General features: G+C 44.7%; 1 protein-coding gene across 1 annotated transcript; it reads right to left on the bottom strand.

Annotated features, from left to right (window-relative positions):
• Positions 1 to 663: 663 nt before the first annotated feature.
• On the bottom strand, positions 664 to 5,064 carry krt18a.1 (keratin 18a, tandem duplicate 1). The gene is made up of 7 exons (XM_023805113.2): positions 4,574 to 5,064; positions 2,683 to 2,765; positions 2,439 to 2,595; positions 2,109 to 2,273; positions 1,840 to 1,965; positions 1,484 to 1,704; positions 664 to 1,281 (listed from the first exon to the last, which is right to left on the bottom strand). Exons 1-7 carry the CDS (start codon positions 4,967 to 4,969, stop codon positions 1,167 to 1,169), a joined length of 1,263 nt encoding a protein of 420 aa, XP_023660881.1. The 5' UTR covers positions 4,970 to 5,064; the 3' UTR covers positions 664 to 1,166.
• Between the last annotated feature and the right edge of the window lie 12,647 nt (positions 5,065 to 17,711).

Raw genomic sequence — 17,711 nt, 5'->3', positions numbered from 1 at the left:
ACGGAACCAGTGGCACCTGATTGCGTACCAATTTTTTTAAAAGAGCACGCCTCTCACAGGTATACGTTTTTTGAATGAGCTTCATTCAGCTTCATGCCCCCCCCCAACTGATGGTCATAGCCCCTCCCTGTATCATAATGCAACAACATGGATCTTAAATACAACCAACTCTGACTAATAAGTTTAAAGTTCAGTGTAACTAAACTTAGATAAGAAGTTATAGTGCCAAAGTCCATGCTGCATTTGCAGTGACACCATAGCTAGGTGGCTCACATGAATATAATTAAAACATTTTTTAAATCATTCTCAATTAAATCACATTTTCAGCAAACTTTTGTAAGCTTTACTGTTAAAATGTCATCCTTTTTTAGGACATATTACCTATTGACAGTCTGGAAAAAGTTTTAGCTTTCGGGATCCATGTGTTTTAGCTTATGCTTCCATTACTTTCATACTTTCATTAGAGAGGATTTGATGTTCAGCCAGTCTTTTGGGTAAAGGTTTATTCCCAGTTTGGTTGGTGCCACAAATCCAGTTTTAATATTAAGACCTTACATTCAGAATATCAGCTCTTATGACCGTTTCCTCACCCATTCAGGTGATCAAAAAAGCAGAAGAATCCATCCATCCATCTACGTGTCAAACAAAATACAGAACCCGATGTAAAAATGTACTCAAGCACCTTTATTGAGACGAAAACACCCCATACAAGTGATTAACAGTTTACAGTCTTGGTTGATGATTATAAAATCTGTAACAGTGGTTGGAAGGGGTCAAATGACCAAATGCAGGAAATGGCCATCGTTTGTACTATAACTACTGAATCATATTTTTTCACCATATTTTTTAATTTGATACATCTAGGGGAGGGGAGTCAATCTCCAGTCCTGGGGGGCTGGAGCCCTGTGTATCTTTCCCTGTACCATCACAAATGATTCAGCTCAAGAGCTGTGTGGTAATTAGCATAAGCAGTTGAATCAGATGTGTTAAATGAGGGGAAACCCAAAAATGTGGAGGGTTCCGGCCCCCCAGGACTGGAATCTGACACCCGTATATGATATGGCAATAAATACTTATAAGACATGGTGTGTCATTGGTTGCTGAAAAAGTGTAGTACTATGCTGCACTTTTGGGAATGGGGCAGGGGCGTGAGTGGCTTTGGACGTTTATGTTGTCCTCTCTTTCGTCTCCGTGGACACCACCTTCCCGTCCACCAGGGTCTGTGTCACAGTCATCACTTTGGTCTTGGTGGTCTTCTGGTCCTCCAGGGCATCCTGTAGCCTGGGAGAGGACAGAAAACAACACAGCAGTGGGCACTTTGTAGCCCATTCAAGGTCCTGGATGGATGAAGACAAGTTAGGCATCTTAATACATCCATTCCTGTCTTTCCTGGTCTGAGTTGCCTGGATTTTGATCTCTTTAGGTGTTAATCTCCACACTGCGCTTGTGCCCTCTCCTCCCTATCTGCCTCGCTGGGACTCACTTGAAGTCGCCGCCATCCAGCAGCCTCCTGTATGTGGCGATCTCAGCCTCGAGCTTCATCTTGATGTTCAGCAGGGTCTCGTATTCCTGAGACTGCTGCTGGATGCTGCTGCGCAGCTGCGTCAGCTCGGCCTCCAGCTGCACGATGATGGTGTTGTACTTCTCCACCTCCATGTTGTAGCGCAGCTCCGTGTCATGCAGTGTTCCTTCCAGGGAGCCTTTCTGCAGGAGGCGGGGAGGAAAGCAACATGTTAAGTCAGTGATGCGATCAGCGCACCGTTTGCCTAAAGTCGGAGCATAACTGTCGATGAAACGCCGCAGTGAGCACGGAGGCAGCAAGCATGCAGTGACCCTTACCAGATTCTTCTGAGACTCCAGCTCAATCTCCAGCGTCTGCACCTGCCTGCGGAGGTCATTCACCTCTGTGACGGCACCCTGAAGGGCCTCTGTGTTCTGCGTCACCTGCACTTGGACCTCTGATAACTTTTGCGTGGCAGATGAAAGAAAAACGAGCCGTAAGAAATCACACGCTGTATCTACATGGATTTTATGCAGCCTGCTCTGATAGATATATGAAACGATAATAAGTAATAAAATCACTTCAAAAAAACGAAGCGATCACATACTTGCGTTTCATGCCAGGCTTTCAGCTCTTCCTGGTTCTTCTGTGCCATTTTCTCGTATTTGCCTCTGATCTCTGCCAAGACCTGAGACAGGTCCTGTCCCTTGGGGGCGTCCACGTCCACCTGCACTCCCGACTGAGAGATCTGGTTGTGCAGCTCCAGAACTTCCTGTTTGATTGAACAAGAGATGAAAAAGCTTAGATTTTGTATCTCTGGGGACAATGCCAGTTGTTTGCTACTATTAATGATAAGAAGGATGAGTAAAAATGATTATTTTACCCTTGGACATGAAAGAGTTTGTGCATATAGATCTTATCTCTACAATTTTCTTACACTATCATGGTTCTTCTTGAGGAAGATCAGCTCCTCCTTCAGAGCCTCGATCTCGCTCTCGAGGTTCATGCGGCCGATGTTGGTGTCATCGATCACCTTCCGGAGACCTACGATATCGGCCTCGACTGACTGCCGGATGGAAAGCTCAGATTCATACCTGTATGCAAAGAAGGAGGTCAGCAAAGAGATGTGGGCAGATCAGGTGCGATCCGTCTCTACACACTTTGGCTCTCATGTCACTCACTTGATCCTGAAATCATCAGCAGCCAAGCGTGCGTTGTCAATCTGGAGCACGAGACGAGCATTATCCACCGTCGCATCGAACACCTGTGTGTCCAAGAGAAAGAGAGCAGGTTCTGTGTTTATTTGCCATTAAGCACACATTCAGGGAGTGATTACATTGTAGTTACCCTACTCTATTGTGGGCTAATGCTTATGTTGTAACTGTCAATAAATGAGATAATTTCCATGGAAAGATCGAGACATACTGCAAACAGGGAGGCACAGCAAAGCAGAGTTAAAAGCTGTGCTCAATGTAAGAGATAAGGGTACAGAGTCACGTCACAAAATCCTGAGGGAAAATTATTAACAAAGAGAAGTCAGCAAGAAAAACGGGCTGACGTGTCCATGGAGTAACTGAAAATGAGCGGGGGTGGGGGATGGGGGATGGGGGGGGGGGGGGTTTCCTGTTTCTGAGCGCGTGAGAGAGCTTGTTTTCTTTGGGGCCACATGTAGCTGTTAACATCCTGGTTTAAAACAAAGGGGAATAAACATGGGAGGTGAAGTGGCTGCGGGACTTTTGTGCAGCTCGTCTGCTCCAGCTGCGACGTGACCGGACCACGTTTGACCTCCAGGGCCAACTACCAATCACACCATATGTGTTTCAGATTAGGGCTTCTGTGGTGGAAAAGGAGACGTGGACAGGAAATGCCTGGGAATGTTCTGTGTGTCAATATATATATGTATATGTGTGTGTGTGTGTGTGTGTGTGTGTGTGTATGTATGTAGTATGTATGTATGTGTGGCTGTGTGTATGTGTGTTTGTATACAAACTGCTATCATATATTTCTATTCTGAATTTTAGCATTTACATTAAAAAAAAAAAAAAAAAAACTTTAAATAACACTTGAAATTTTAATTTCTTGATATCTTGCAAAACAGTCAGAATCCAAGGCAGTTTACCAGGAAATGAAAGGCTTCCTCATCCAAATCTTTCTTTTGATTTGAGCGTTTCTTTAAAGAAGCTAATTTCATATTAACAAAACACAGTGAATAGTAAGTGTCACGGCCTTCTGTTCGCCTTGATGTATTATACACGAATGAGACATGCTCCACCCAAAGGTAAAATTAATGCCAAACAAATAGTGGGAAGGTATGGATACTGTACAGCTGTGACTCGAAATTATTAGTGATAAATTTAGGCCAGTTCAGTTACATCTAATACTATAAAAATACCTTGTTATGATAACCACAGTGTCAGTAGCCATTAGTCAACTTAAGTGTCAATTCAAAATTTGCAGGCATACAGTGAAACAAAGTAGCATTTCTCCGGGGTGTTAAAAATGCCTTTACACAGAACATGACGAATTAGACATACAAGACAATAATAAATAAATATGCTGTGCATAGAGCAACAATTATCTAATATGTACCCAGACAGGTCTGTTTTTTTAAATTTACACATTCACTATTTTTCTTTTTTCCTGTCATTTTTAACTGTACTCTATCACTTCATTATATAGGTAGAAAATGTAAGCTGTCCAGCACTGTTTAGCATGTAAATATAATCAATCAGGCAGACGGTAAGCCAACATTTCTTTTCATGACTGATAGTGCAGAACTTTGCTTGTATCCAAGGACACCAAAGGGATCCAATCAGCTCCCGCTGCCCTTATCGCTTCCTCTTTCTGCGGCGGCCTTGGATATTATCCATCTGCAACCTTCCCCTTATTAGTTACTTTCTGTTAACAATGGCAGCTACTGTCAGACTGCCTGATCTCTCACACCATCCCAGTCCACAGTTACCGAGTCCCACTCTCTCGCCCCTCAGTTGCCTTTTTGTATTTCCCTTAAACCCACCGGCCAAAATCTGCCCCCACCGCGGTCTCAGTCTGTTCCTACATAGTGGCGCTCACCTTCTTGCGCAGCTCATCCAGGATGGCGTTGTACCGGCTGTAGTCGCGGACTTCCGGGCCGCTCTTCTCCAGGGCCTCCCGGATCTTGATCTCCAGCTGGCTGTTAGCTTGCTCCAGGTTTCGCACCATCTCCAGGTAACTGGCCAGCCGATCGTTGAGGTTCTGCATGGCCATCTTCTCGTTGCCCATGATGGCACCCGTATCGCTGCTGGCACTCACCTGGATGTTGGAAGAAAGGGTGCCCATGGGGGCGGAGGAGACACGAGCCCCCCTACCCCCGGCCCCCGCGAAAATGCTGGCAGCTCGGTAGATGGTGGGAGCCGAGCGGGTCTGGGAGACGTACCCCGAGGGCCCCTGGCTGGAGGAGCGGACGCTGTAGGATGAGGAGAAACTCATTTTGCTGGAGACGGAGGAGAAGGAACTCTGGAGGTGAACAGAAGACTGTGCTAACTTCAGCTGAGAGAGACACAGGGCAGTGAGTGTGCAGGCCGGCTCATTTATATACCCAAGTCACTGCCCCGCCCACAGGGCCCGCCCCCATTTGCTAATCCTCTCCCTGTCCCACACAGGCTCAGACTACTTTGTCCAGTCTAACTTCCTTGTCTGTGCTAACAGGGCAGACAGGCAGAGCCCATTAAAGTTAACTAAGTAAAGTCTCTTTGGAAGTGGAGAAATGTGAAAGGAGCTAAAGCCTTGCTTTAATATTAATACTGGGCAGAAAAAATGTACACAAATGAAAAAGAAAGAGGTAGACAGAAAGAAAGGACATGTGAGAATCTGAGTATAAAGTGTGAGTCCAAACCATCTTGAATCAAACAAGAGTATTCATGAGAAAAAAATATAAACACACACACATACACATGTATCTTTGTGGGGACTCTCATTTCATTTCTATTGGTATAACCCTAATCCCAACAATGACGACCTTAACCCCTACCCAGCCCTAATAAGTAACCATACTTTTGGAAATTTTAGTTTTTTTATTGCATTCACAGATTTTATTAAAAGAAGGTTATCCAAATGGGAAAGAAAAAATTAAAAGTAACAGGTTTGTATCACATTGTGGGAACATTGGGTCTCCACAAAGCAATAATTATAAGGACACACACACACACACACACTATATATATATATATATATATATATATATATATATATATATATATATATATATATATATATATATATATATATATATCTCGGGATCTCATTATTCATTATCCGGGATCAAACACTACCGTTAATTAAATAGTTAATAATAGTCATAATTATATATAAATATACAATAAAATAAATATGGCAGTGTCTGTACAGTTCCTGCACAATTTCTGATTATCTACATTTATACACCGAAAGAACAAACATCCATGCAGAAAACCGCTCACTTCAGTGTTATTCTTCTCAAGGTATTAATACGTCAAATTATTCAGAAATACGTGGTAATTGGGACCATTGCATCAAAGGTCTATGACTTAATCTCCTCTCATCTCAAGCAACTTAGCATTCCTGGGTGCAGACCACGGATGACAATTTTTCATGTCCGGACAGAGCAGGATTTCTTCATAACTAACAACTGCATAATTTCTCAATAAAAATACTTAGTAGTATTTATGGGGGCCTTAGGAAAACTTTACCAGCTACAAGCCATAACTTCCATTCGCCACACATATATAAATCAATAAACAGACTGTTGAGGATATTAGCCGAAATACCAGAAATTCATTCCCAAATCCCACTAAGGCAACAATTGCTTTTAAAATCAACAAGCATTTATCTATTTTGCTTTTATTTTAATTGCTCAAGAATGGCCTGAAACTACCTTCTGCATTCCTGAGATAAAGTAAATGATAAGAACCAGGGCGTGGGGTCCCCATTATGAGCCTGGGGCTCGTTGGTGGCTTTTAAAATTGGGACTCAATTGTTAAAGATTTCTGTCAAAAAGCAGTAAAGAGATAATGACCTAACCAGTTTCCCCTGATTTTTATCACCTCCTGTTGCCTAGTTAAATCCTCTGGTAATCAAAAATAGAAAATATTTTTAGGCATGACGATTCAGCAGATATTTAGACAAGTTGGTGGGAAACATTTGCTAAACCAATTAACTTTTGTTTTCTCAACAGACACTGAGTGTGACTTACCTGCCAGGTTTGGGGATCTCAGGTCATAGATAGGAAGCTGGGGCAGTTTCAGACAACAAGTCTGTTCAAGGTTGATGTACCATCAGTATTACTTTGGTAGATGTTGATACGTGTTTTATTGCAATGTGAAGGTTATTCAAAGCCATTATTTCTGCCTCCCGATCTAAAACTTAATTTGAAATTTTTCAAACAACTGACAAAACATTTCATTGGTAATTCTGCCTTTGGAGAGGGTTAGGGTTAGGTTTAGGGTTAGGGTTAGTTGTTGACGACACACAGGCTCTTGCCCAGACTTCATAGGGTATGTAAATTCTCCAGAGACAAGTGTGGTGTTGTTGCTTATCTGTGGTCCCTTATCTCAGAATTGCGTGTCAGAAGATCCATATCTCACGCTGAGGTACCTGCACTAACAAGAAATGCAACCAGTGTTTTCACCATTCTGGTAATAACTACATGCATGGGTTGCCTGCAACTATTAAAATCCCGCTACTGATACCCTAAGTAAAACAAAAACAACAAAACACGAGTGATTTGTTTGATTATGAATGTTATACTTTTGAATCTTAACATGACTACAGATAAATTATTTTTGGGGAGCAGGTAATGTAAGCTGTGAGTTAAGTGAAGCAGAGTTTCACTGTCCTACCATCCGCAGAGGTGTGCAGTGGCTGGAATGTCCCCCCCAGGTCCACAGTGTAGCGCACAGACACAAAAGGTTATGTAAACATGCTGCTCACAGTGATTTTTCACGTAGACGATGATGACAGTAGCTAGCAAATTTTTACACAGGATCAAGTGTTCCTCTGCAGGTTAGGACTCGGAGATGGAAGGTCATCTGTTCAGGTCCTAGGGTGTGTTTGAGTGATTTCACTGTTGGATCCTTGAACCAGGGGCCCCCAAAAGCATATCATATTGGGCCCCCAACTAAGACCAATCCGATTACATTCCAGATTTTTTAGGGCCTCTGGAATCGACCTAACTGCCCGCCTGCCTTGAACGAATCCCTTAACCACAACTGCTCCAGGGACACAGTCTCATTCTGCTCTCTGATCCTCCCTTGTGTGTTGTTTCAGACAAAAGCACCTCCTAAATAAATGTATATACAGTATGTAATGTAAAACTCATGACCCAGATGAGAGCCAGACAGAATGAAATGCTACCTGTTGACTCTGTTAGATGGTTGCCGGGGTGCGCTTGTGTCAGATAAGTGTAGATATTCACATGTTGGTTTGGGATGGTCTGTTTACCCCACAAGACATATTTACACGTGTGACGTAATCAGCTACGATAAGGCCGACAGAGACAAGTTATGACTTGGTTTTCCTGAGACTTACTCAAGAGATACTTATGCTATACTCAGACAAGAGTGTAACACGATTAGAATCGTCTGTATTTTTCTCCTCATTGCAAAAACATCCCATGCCCTTCCTGCCACACCCCGCCCCTCCACTTGGGCAGTCCATGTGAACTCTGACCTTAGCACATTAGTACAGCTTCCCACCATTGAGGAAGGCTCTCTCTCACTGGAATGTGGAGTTTCAAAAATGCCGTTTTCGACGGAAGTCCACTCAGATCTCTATTCTCTCCGTGTGGACACACACAGTGAGTCAACATCAAACGGAGGGTGGAGGTTATGACTGCTTCTAGTCTGATCCTGCAGCCAGAGGTTTCTGGGGGGGTCAGTGAGTCTCCTTTTGATTTTGTCAAAAACCATTCATTCCTAAAACATAACTGATTCAATGCCAAGCACAGATGTGTCCACAACAACTGTCCCTTTAAAATCATCTAGTTCTGCTCTCATGCTGACATAGTATAAAATGAAATTAGAACCAGTATAACTGTAACATTTTTCATTTGTTTTGTATCATCCATCCATTATCTATACCGCTTTATCCATCAGGGTTGTGGGGAAGCTGGAGCCAATCCCAGCATCATCGGGCGAGAGGCGGGGTACACCCTGGGCAGGTCGGCTGTCCACCACAGTGTTTTGTATCATGTACACTATATTGCCAAAGGTATTGGGACACCTGCCTTTACACACACATGTACTTTAATGACATCCCATTCTTAATACATAGGCTTTAATATGGAGTTGGCCCACCCTTTGCAGCCATAACAGCTTAAACTCCTATGGTTTAGGAGTGTGTTTATGGGAATTTTTGACCATTCTTCCAGGAGAGCATTTCTGAGGTCAGGCACTGATGTTGGATGAGAAGGCCTGGCTCACAGTCTCCATTCTAATTCATCCCAAAGCTGTTCTATCGTGTTGAGGTCAGGGCTCTGTGTTCCTCCACACCAGACTCGCTCATCCATGTCCTTATGGACCTTGCTTAGTTCACTGTTGTTCAGTCATGTTGGAACAGGAAGGGTCCATCCCCAGACTGTTCCCACAAAGTTGGGAGCATGAAATTGTCCAAAATAGCTCCAAATGCTGCAGCATTAAGAATTCCTTTTACTGGAACTAAGGGGCCAAGCCCAACCCCTGAAAAACAACCCCACACCATAATCCCCCCTCCACCAAATTTTACACTTGGCACAATGCAATCAGGCAAGTACCGTTCTCCTGGCAACTGCCAAACCCAGACTCATCCATCGGATTGCCGGACAGAGTAGCATGGTTCGTGATTTCCACTGCTCTTGAGTCCAGTGGTAGTGGACTCAATATCACCAAGTGCCCTTTATGTTGCACTTGGTGATATAAGGCTTTTTTTGGTGATATAATACTTTTGACAATATAGTGTATATGGCAAAACTGTGCAGATTCCCTTGTGGTCTTTGCTTGACTTTGCTCATCTTCTGCTCCTCTGGACCTAACAGGCAAATCTGGGCATGACTCACGCCGCCCAGGAAGCACGAGCCAATCAGGAGCCACGGTGCAGAAGGACTCAGAGTCACACTCATGAGTAACTTTTTTCTGTTGTGCAAGGATAACATGCTAAGGAATTTGAACATAGATGTTTGACCCACAGGTGATGAACTACATAGCCTGGTACCACACCTTAACTGTTTTAACATTTCCATGGAATCTACGTGCCGCTACTGGAATGGCCCCTGTTTCCAAATGGGATAAACCTGGCAGGTCACACTGCAGTTTAAACATCAGCAGTGTGTGAAATGTGGACACTTGCACTCTGTGACGACTCGCAAGTTTTCTTCTTTTTTTCCGCATCAACAGTGGCGCCCCCAGTCCAAAGCTTAGGCACAAGAGTGTCATTGTTCGGACTCTGGGCATGAAAAGAGGCACTATACTGTACGTTGGGGAAAAAAGATGGAAAATTCATTAAAGATCATAAATGGGAAAAGTGTCAAGGGAGATAAGTAATTTGCATCTTTGCGGCGTGGCCTTGTTGTCTGCGGAGCTGTAAGGAGACCAATCACTGGGAGGCGGAGCGGAGATGGTGGCGTGGGTGACACCCCTCTAGCACGGCCAGCAGAAGCCCAGGAGACTGGCGGGGGCTGGAGGCCATGGCTACTGCCCCCAAACGTCCACTGACTCACTGTCTCCATTCGATTTTCAGCGCAATGGTTCAGCCTTACAGGAACCTTCAGCCACCCACATGCTGGCTCCCAAATCCCAGCTCTTCCATTCCCGCATCCCTCACACACCAGTCTGGTTAGAGAAATGCCTCATATGTTTGTGGAGAGCAGCAGACATATGCAACCCGTTCAGAAGTTCCCATTGCTCGGCCAGAATCATGTTTATTTTGGCCGCGTGTGCATAACTACCAGAAACACAGCAACATCCAAAATTAGTCTGCTTTCTACCCAGCACTGCAGAAATATGAGCATTTCTGCTGAAGTACGCTTTTGAAGTGAGAAACTACTCTCCTCTTGGCTGTTTTGAAAGCCAATGAGCCTCCAAGTCCCTTTCGTGTCCAGTTCAACAAACACTGCAACTAGAGAAGCGGCAATTTGCCTGGAATCCAGGCCTGACTTTTGACCTGGGAGAGGCAACTGAAAGCCCAAGCATGCCTCTCCCCCCAGTTCAGGACCTCCATTTGGTAGTGAAACAGCAGAAGGAATGTTAGATTTGTACACAAAAATGACAACAGAAGGATAAGACACAGGATAAGCCTGGAATCACAAACCGTGCGAACCAACAGATAAATGTAAGGGGTTGTGACCATAATAAGAGCTCATCTTGTCTTTAAGTATCTCCCGTGTTGCAATATTGAAGTAAATACGCTGCACCTTTCTTTATTTTGTTGTTGCTTTAGGCTCAGCATGGACCAATTGTACTGGCTGTGAATAAAGCAGAGACACTGAATTGAAAGCAGTTGTTTCTACTTGCAGGAAAAGTACCTTTTTATCTTTTTTGGTCAAAGAAAACCTACTCAGATTGTTCCCCCTGTGAACTTCAAAGCCTGAAGAAAGAGACCGCTGGAGCTGAAATTTCAAAATTCTCCTTTTTAAAACAGTAGAACAGCCAGTGGAGCGGAATCAGTGCTGGCAGGCAGAGCAGCCACATTTGCCTAAAATGATCCTGCGGGTGGGTGTGTGTGGGGGGGGTTGGAGTAGTCACGCTACTGTCCCACATAATGAGAAGACAGCCATCTCTGTAAGCTTCCCCTCATGTGTCCCTCATGAAGTAAATAACTTCTGCTTACGACTTGGCCTCCTCCAGACTGAACTGGAACTGGGGTCTGAGAAAAAAAAGAAAACAAAACCTTGCACTGGGATTTTCCATTTGTCGATAAAAAAAAACAGCAAGACGTCTCGTAATATGCTTAGAGGATTTAAGGGTGAAACTACTGGACTTTTTTTTCTCCCATTTTTGAACATGTTTCCAGCAGCTTAAGGAGACTGGCTGACTCCCACTGCACCCCCCTGGGAGTGGCAGTGCCATATGCGTTTCAGAAGCCTAAAAACTCAGTGGCTATTTTCAGGCTGTTTCAAATGTGGTATGAAATGTGATTTTGAGCAAAACTAGAATTGGAAAGGCTTCTTCAGACGGCACGTTTCTTCGAGCCCCCCACAGCCTCCTGACACGCCCTCACGCTACAGCCGCCACACACAACTCTGCACTGGGGGGTTGTGTTCCCTGACACGGAGAGCAGCTTAGTAACAGGAGAAGAATGCTTTGGGTAGGATGATAAAAAAAGCGAGTCCGTTACAGACTGTGCTAACATGGTGTTTTTATTTGTTTTATATTAGCTTGGGAAATCTAGCCGTCTGGATCTTCTGGCCTTGCGGACGTGATATCACACAGCAGAGCTTGTTTATGAGTTTTTCCCGTCAGTTCCAGCCCCACGACCTCTGAAACCAACAATTACTAAAAGACAGCTGCTTCACCTGCAGGATCACATGCTTTAATAGCTGGAAAAGTGGTGAAAGTGGGGCCTTGAATCTAGATTCATCATCAAAAAAAAACATAAACACAGAATCCTGACCCCCCCCCCAGGCCCTCCATCAGTCATGGTTACTGCATTACCTGGTTATTACATGGGTTATTGTGTTACCATTCATTATTTAGTTGTCCAACCAGCACGCTTTTCCAAAACAGCACGCATAGCTGGCACGATCGAGCTCCGCCGGTTTACACTGCTAGGTATTCCGCTGAAAGGCTCCAGTTCACAGGGGGACCAAATTTTTGCTCCCACCTGTGGCTTGACAGCTAGCGCCTCTGTAGCCTGGCAGCATGGGAAAGCAGCGCCCCTGTAATCTCTCGTGTAAGTTTCGATTTCACACCGGCTGTCTCTGTTTGTTATGATCAGCTCTGGCTGGGGGGGCTCAAATCCGTAGTAGTTTTCACAAATGGCCCCCATTGTCCTGCCCCAGTATTGCAACAAAAGTACAATACAATGACTTAACGTATATGCAAATTGGGACGGGAAGTTGTGTTGCAGTCATTTCCATGTGTGCAAGGCGTGACAAAGGGTGTCATGGAGTGGGGTGACAGCAGGTGACCATTGACCATTCCTTCACATGCACCTAATAACACTGATATGAAAAGGTTTTCTGTTTGCACCCCCCCCCCCCCCAGGCCCAGATGCTGATACCCACCCATAGCCCTGCCCAAGACCCCAGAACTGTTTTGCTAACCCATGTGTTTTTCTGGTCCTGAAATCACTGCCTTTTGTTTATTTCCAGTGTTGGATCCATACCCAGATAAAGATCCAATTCCATCCTCCCATCATCACATGGCTCTGCTTACCATCCTGTCAAGAGCAAGTATTTTATTGGATTATTTATGCCTGTAGCTGCAAAACTATGACATATATCTAATTCTGTGTGAGAAGTGAAAGATACCAAAGAATTCAACAAAGTATTTGTGCAGTTGGAGCCAGATTGAGTGCTTTCTGTGTCTGACACAGAGGAGATGAACACAGCTGCCTCTTTCAGTGTCTTTTTTATTTGTAGGGCTGTTAAAAGTATATTCATGGGAATAAAATGTCACCAACCTCCCAGTCTTCAAACACTTCGTGGGGCAGTGAACATGCCATTCGCAGTCTGTAGGTGCCAGCCCTCAGACAATAAGCCTTTGAAATATGTTCCGTAATGAAAATGATCCTATTTTTATTCTTTTTGGGGTGACATTGAACTCGTTATTCTATCAGCTTTCTTTTACAGGATCCATGAATTTTTCCAAAATACTCATTTTTACCATTTGTTGTTATGTCCACGATATTGTTTTCACTTTTATTTTGTCAAATCTAAATTATTCTGCAGTCACTGCACCGGGATCGGCACTATGATAAGTCATTATGATAAATGAAGCGAAATGAAGCAAATGGACTCTGGCTGCCCTGCCACACCCTGAGAAGGACTCCGGTCCGAACTGAAGCGAACTTAAGTCAAATTAATCAAAGGCCATGAAGAGCTGCAGTTACCGTGACATAAAGGCACCGCTTTAGGTTTCGTTTGCCGTCTGAAGCCGACCTTATGCTCCACAGTGCATAAAAAAACACATGCTGCTGCCCTCTCATCCTGCTAATCTGTCGGGCAAACAGTCGCACTCACCTGTGGGTCCACGTCATCCAGCACAAGGACAAACGGCGTGAAAGTGGCTTCCCATTTTTTTTACAATAGCACTAAACTATATGTTTGATGTATATTACAGGTGGTGAAACTGTGCTCTCATGCAGCAGCAGGTGGCGTCAGCCGGCTGGCAGGTAGGGCGTGACCAGTCCCTGCACCTGAACAGGTGTGCTCGCATCTCTGGCAAAGCCTTTGAACTCACACTGGTGTCAAATTTCACCTGTCTGGCAGCGGCTCGGCTGCTCTCAGCAAATATCCCATGGCCGCTTTGCATGGGTTGGGCTCAATTATTTTCCCCCACTGTGGGAACTCTCAGGCCTGCGGTGACCGTCCTTGTTTCATTTACGGGTACAAATGAACAAAAAAAAACACAGACATATCCAAATAACAAAGCCAAGAAGAAAAATGGCGGACGCCAGTGTTCAGCAGTATCCAGCTGATTGGCCGACGGTACACGCTGCAGTTCAGCAGTATCCAGCTGATTGGCCGACGGTACACGCTGCAGTTCAGCAGTATCCAGCTGATTGGCCGACGGTACACGCTGCAGTTCAGCAGTATCCAGCTGATAGGTCGACGGTACACGCTGCATCGTTCCCAGTTTGTGATGCTCCTCTTTCATTCTCTTTCCTTCATTTACAAGCTCACTCATGCCTTTTTTCTGCTCTGCTGGCCCAGATTCCTCTCGAACCTTGATAATATGTCGTGCTACATTCACGTTCCTGAATGCACCATCACTTAGCCTTTGCATCTCTCTCACGGCTAGGAGCTCCCGTTTGGAACCTATGCTGAGGCTGAATTTCCTAGCAACAGCGGCAAGATGCCCAAATAGCATCAAGGACATCTATTCTCAGGCCAGGCCTCAGTTCCGACAGCGTTAGGGAGATCTGCAGCGGCAGCATGTTACCACAGACGAAAACACAACCCGGCCCTTTGCCTTATCACTCATCGGTGGGGCTATGAAGGGGGGACTTGTGAGTAGATGTATGATGTCCTACACGGTCGGCTCATCAGAAGCAGCATTAATAATTTAGCTGAGGACAAAAGGCGTGTCCAAGTCACCACATGCCAGAATTCCATTCACGAGATGCGACTACAAGAGGACACGGATCTGCTAATTTTACTGGTCTGGCTGGGCTAAATCACGGCTTCGTATGCCCTGTGCGTGTACGATCTCTGCCCAGGCTGCCGCTCGGGCCCTTCTCCTTCAAGCCCTCACTGCGGTGTCCTAAGGAGTGAAACCAGTCCCAATGGTAACAGGAGTAACCTCCACCATGATCTTCTCCTCCCTGCTTGTGTAATCTCCACACAGTGTATTATGCAACCAGAAAAGGAGGTGAATTAAGAAACACAATGCTAGAGTTGATAAGATCCTGATTTTGCAATATAATATGCGCCCAAGCCTTGTTCACAGCAAGGGAGAGGCCCTATCTAGTTTTTTTATTACCCACTAAACATGGTGGGTAATAATGGTGGGTAGTACCGTCTAAAAGTCATTGGAGTTTAAAAACCAACTGGTCTTTAATTCAGTAACAAAAACGAATGGGTGATTGATTTTCTATCAGTAAGTGAAAATGGACTGATTGCATGCTTTAGACTGGTGTCCATCACTGGTGCTGGGAGAGCCCTGCAATCATTTGGGTAAAAGCAGGCCAAACATATAACGAATGTCAATCACCACACAGCAATTTGTCACCCTAACAGTGACAGAGCTGGAATCTTGCTGCTAGCCTGGGTGTGTCAAATTGCCACTGCTTAAAGCTACATCTTCCTGGGCCTCGAGAGGAATTATGCACCTCTGACTACGTCCAGACATCATAAATCTTTCCCTTGAGATCTGGTTCTCATCCACACCAGCATACTTCTTCTCCTGCAGTGACCCACACACACCCACACCCTGACCCCCCCCCCCCCCCCCATACCCTCTGCCCTCTCCGCCTACACGCATTCCTTTACCTGCTGTCACACCTGAATGCTATCCTTGAGAAACCCAACGCCCCAACCGCCCCACCCCCGACAGGCCACGGACACTTACACTTATAACTGGTCATTCACTGGAAGTCGTACTTACATCCAGTGATCTCACTAACAGCACATATGTGTGTAACGTGCAACTTGCCTCACTTTGGACTGCTTTGGACAAAATATGCTAAATATCAATAAGTGTAAATGTACGAAAGGCAGTATCTGTAGTACACAAAAAAGTTCTGTTTTTACAGCATGTCTGCAAGCAATAAGCTTCATCTTTTTTACGCTCCCTCATTAAAAAAAAAAAATTTATAAGGTCACATATTTAACCCCCAAATTCTGTGGTTTTGCTATTTATTTTTTGTAGTTGATTTAAACTACTGACTTACAGACATTTGAAACTTTGGGCACAAAAGTGAGCTCCTTTGTAAGCAATAATCAGATAAGCACAGTGAATATCATACCTTATCCATCCATCTATTTTCTGTAAGCACTTGTCCTGTTCAGGGATGCAGGGATCCAGACCCTATCCCTGAAGTTACAGGCATGAGGCAGGAAACAAACCAGGATGGGGTCCCAACCCATCGCAGGGCACAGACACCCCAGTCACACACGCATGGATAATTTGGTAACTCTAATTAAACTCAACGTGTTTTAGGACTGTGGGGGGAAACCGGACTACCAGGAGGAAACATGCAAACTCCACACACATGGTGTCATGGTGGAGACTTGCATCACAGTCCAAAAGGTGTGAGGCAACAGAGCTAATCACTGCACCACCGTTCTGGCATATTTTCTGTACTCACTTACATTATATGTGTTTTATACTGTTAACATGTCATATACATTTGTGTTTATCAAGTTTATGTTGCACAGTGAACAGTGAAATATAATGGTACTGTCACACTTTCCGGTTTTCACAGAAAATCAGATTTCTTATCATACTTGCTCGTTATACAGTGTGTCAAAGGCTCTTTTCTTCAATCTTGCACACGCAGTCAAGAGCTAAACACACCCCGCAGAACCAACCTACAACCATTCTGGGACTATTCTGGGAAGTTAATGATTCACAGATCACAACATTCCAGCCTTTGCTCGGCCCACAATAACGAGAGACATCTGCAGCTCGGCTACCAAAACACGGACGCCTCTCAACTGTGAAAATCCAGCTGATTCAGTCACACTGGAGCATTGTGCAGATCCTGACTACTTAGCAGACTGGGTTTAACAGCCATTTTAACACCACTCTGGATTAGGCAGTGTGTTTCTAATTATAACATTTGTTAGTAATAGGTAGGTAGCAGATTGTGATTTGTTAGGGCTTAGTTAGGGCTTAGTTAGGTTAGTTAGGTTTACATCAGATCCTGCTGTCAGTGAAAGGATTTTGACCATCAGGTCATTGTACTTATCTCACGCGATTTTTACTTGACAGTTAAATTGCAAGAAATTCAGAGTTTCCATCACTATTCTCAATAATAGCTCCCTTCGGTCCGGGGCGGAAGTCCCCAGTGACGCTGTATCCCAAAAATGCCCAAGCTAAACTATCTTTGCAGCCATCACATTTTCCTGCACCGGAAAAAGGAAGCGCCCATCGTCATCTGTAATTTGATGTAAATCACTGGTGATGACTCACTGGCTGCCACACTAGCCACAACATAAAATGGCCCCAAAACCCGAAATGCGTCATGGCGGATGGACTTTTTCCAGGGTGGGACCCCATTTTGTATTTTTTTTCCCAGCATGCACATCATTGCCGCTCCGCCTGGGATTCCCCCGCTGCACGACATCCCCTCTGTGTCTGCTGAGGCACGTTGGGTGTCTTTCTGCAGCCAGTGACTGGCACCTTCATGCAAAGAATGTCTCTGATAAACCACACCCAGCTTTGTCGCCATCCTCATCTACAGCAGACTTGCGACCCCCCCCCCTCTGAAAGACAAGCGAGGACAAGACAGGACAGGGCTGGGTAGCCAGTGAGCTGAGGTGTGATAAGCACCTATGTAAGAACCTCTAGTTATGCTCCAAAGACTTCCATCCCATAATTGGACAGAATTAGAGCGA

The sequence above is a fragment of the Paramormyrops kingsleyae genome, chromosome 6, assembly GCF_048594095.1.
Source record: "Paramormyrops kingsleyae isolate MSU_618 chromosome 6, PKINGS_0.4, whole genome shotgun sequence".
Taxonomy (NCBI): Eukaryota; Metazoa; Chordata; class Actinopteri; order Osteoglossiformes; family Mormyridae; genus Paramormyrops; species Paramormyrops kingsleyae.
The sequence above is the reverse complement of the archived record's forward strand: the minus strand, read 5'-3'. Positions and strand labels throughout refer to the sequence as shown.

Coding starts and splice junctions, on each gene's coding strand:
- krt18a.1 (XM_023805113.2), bottom strand. CDS start 4,969: ATGAGTTTCTCCTCATCCTACAGCGTCCGCTCCTCCAGCCAGGGGCCC. Junction 2,766..4,573: donor TGGATGAGCTGCGCAAGAAG/GTGAGCGCCACT, acceptor TTGGACACACAG/GTGTTCGATGCGACGGTGGA. Junction 1,705..1,839: donor TGGAGTCTCAGAAGAATCTG/GTAAGGGTCACT, acceptor CGCCTCCTGCAG/AAAGGCTCCCTGGAAGGAAC.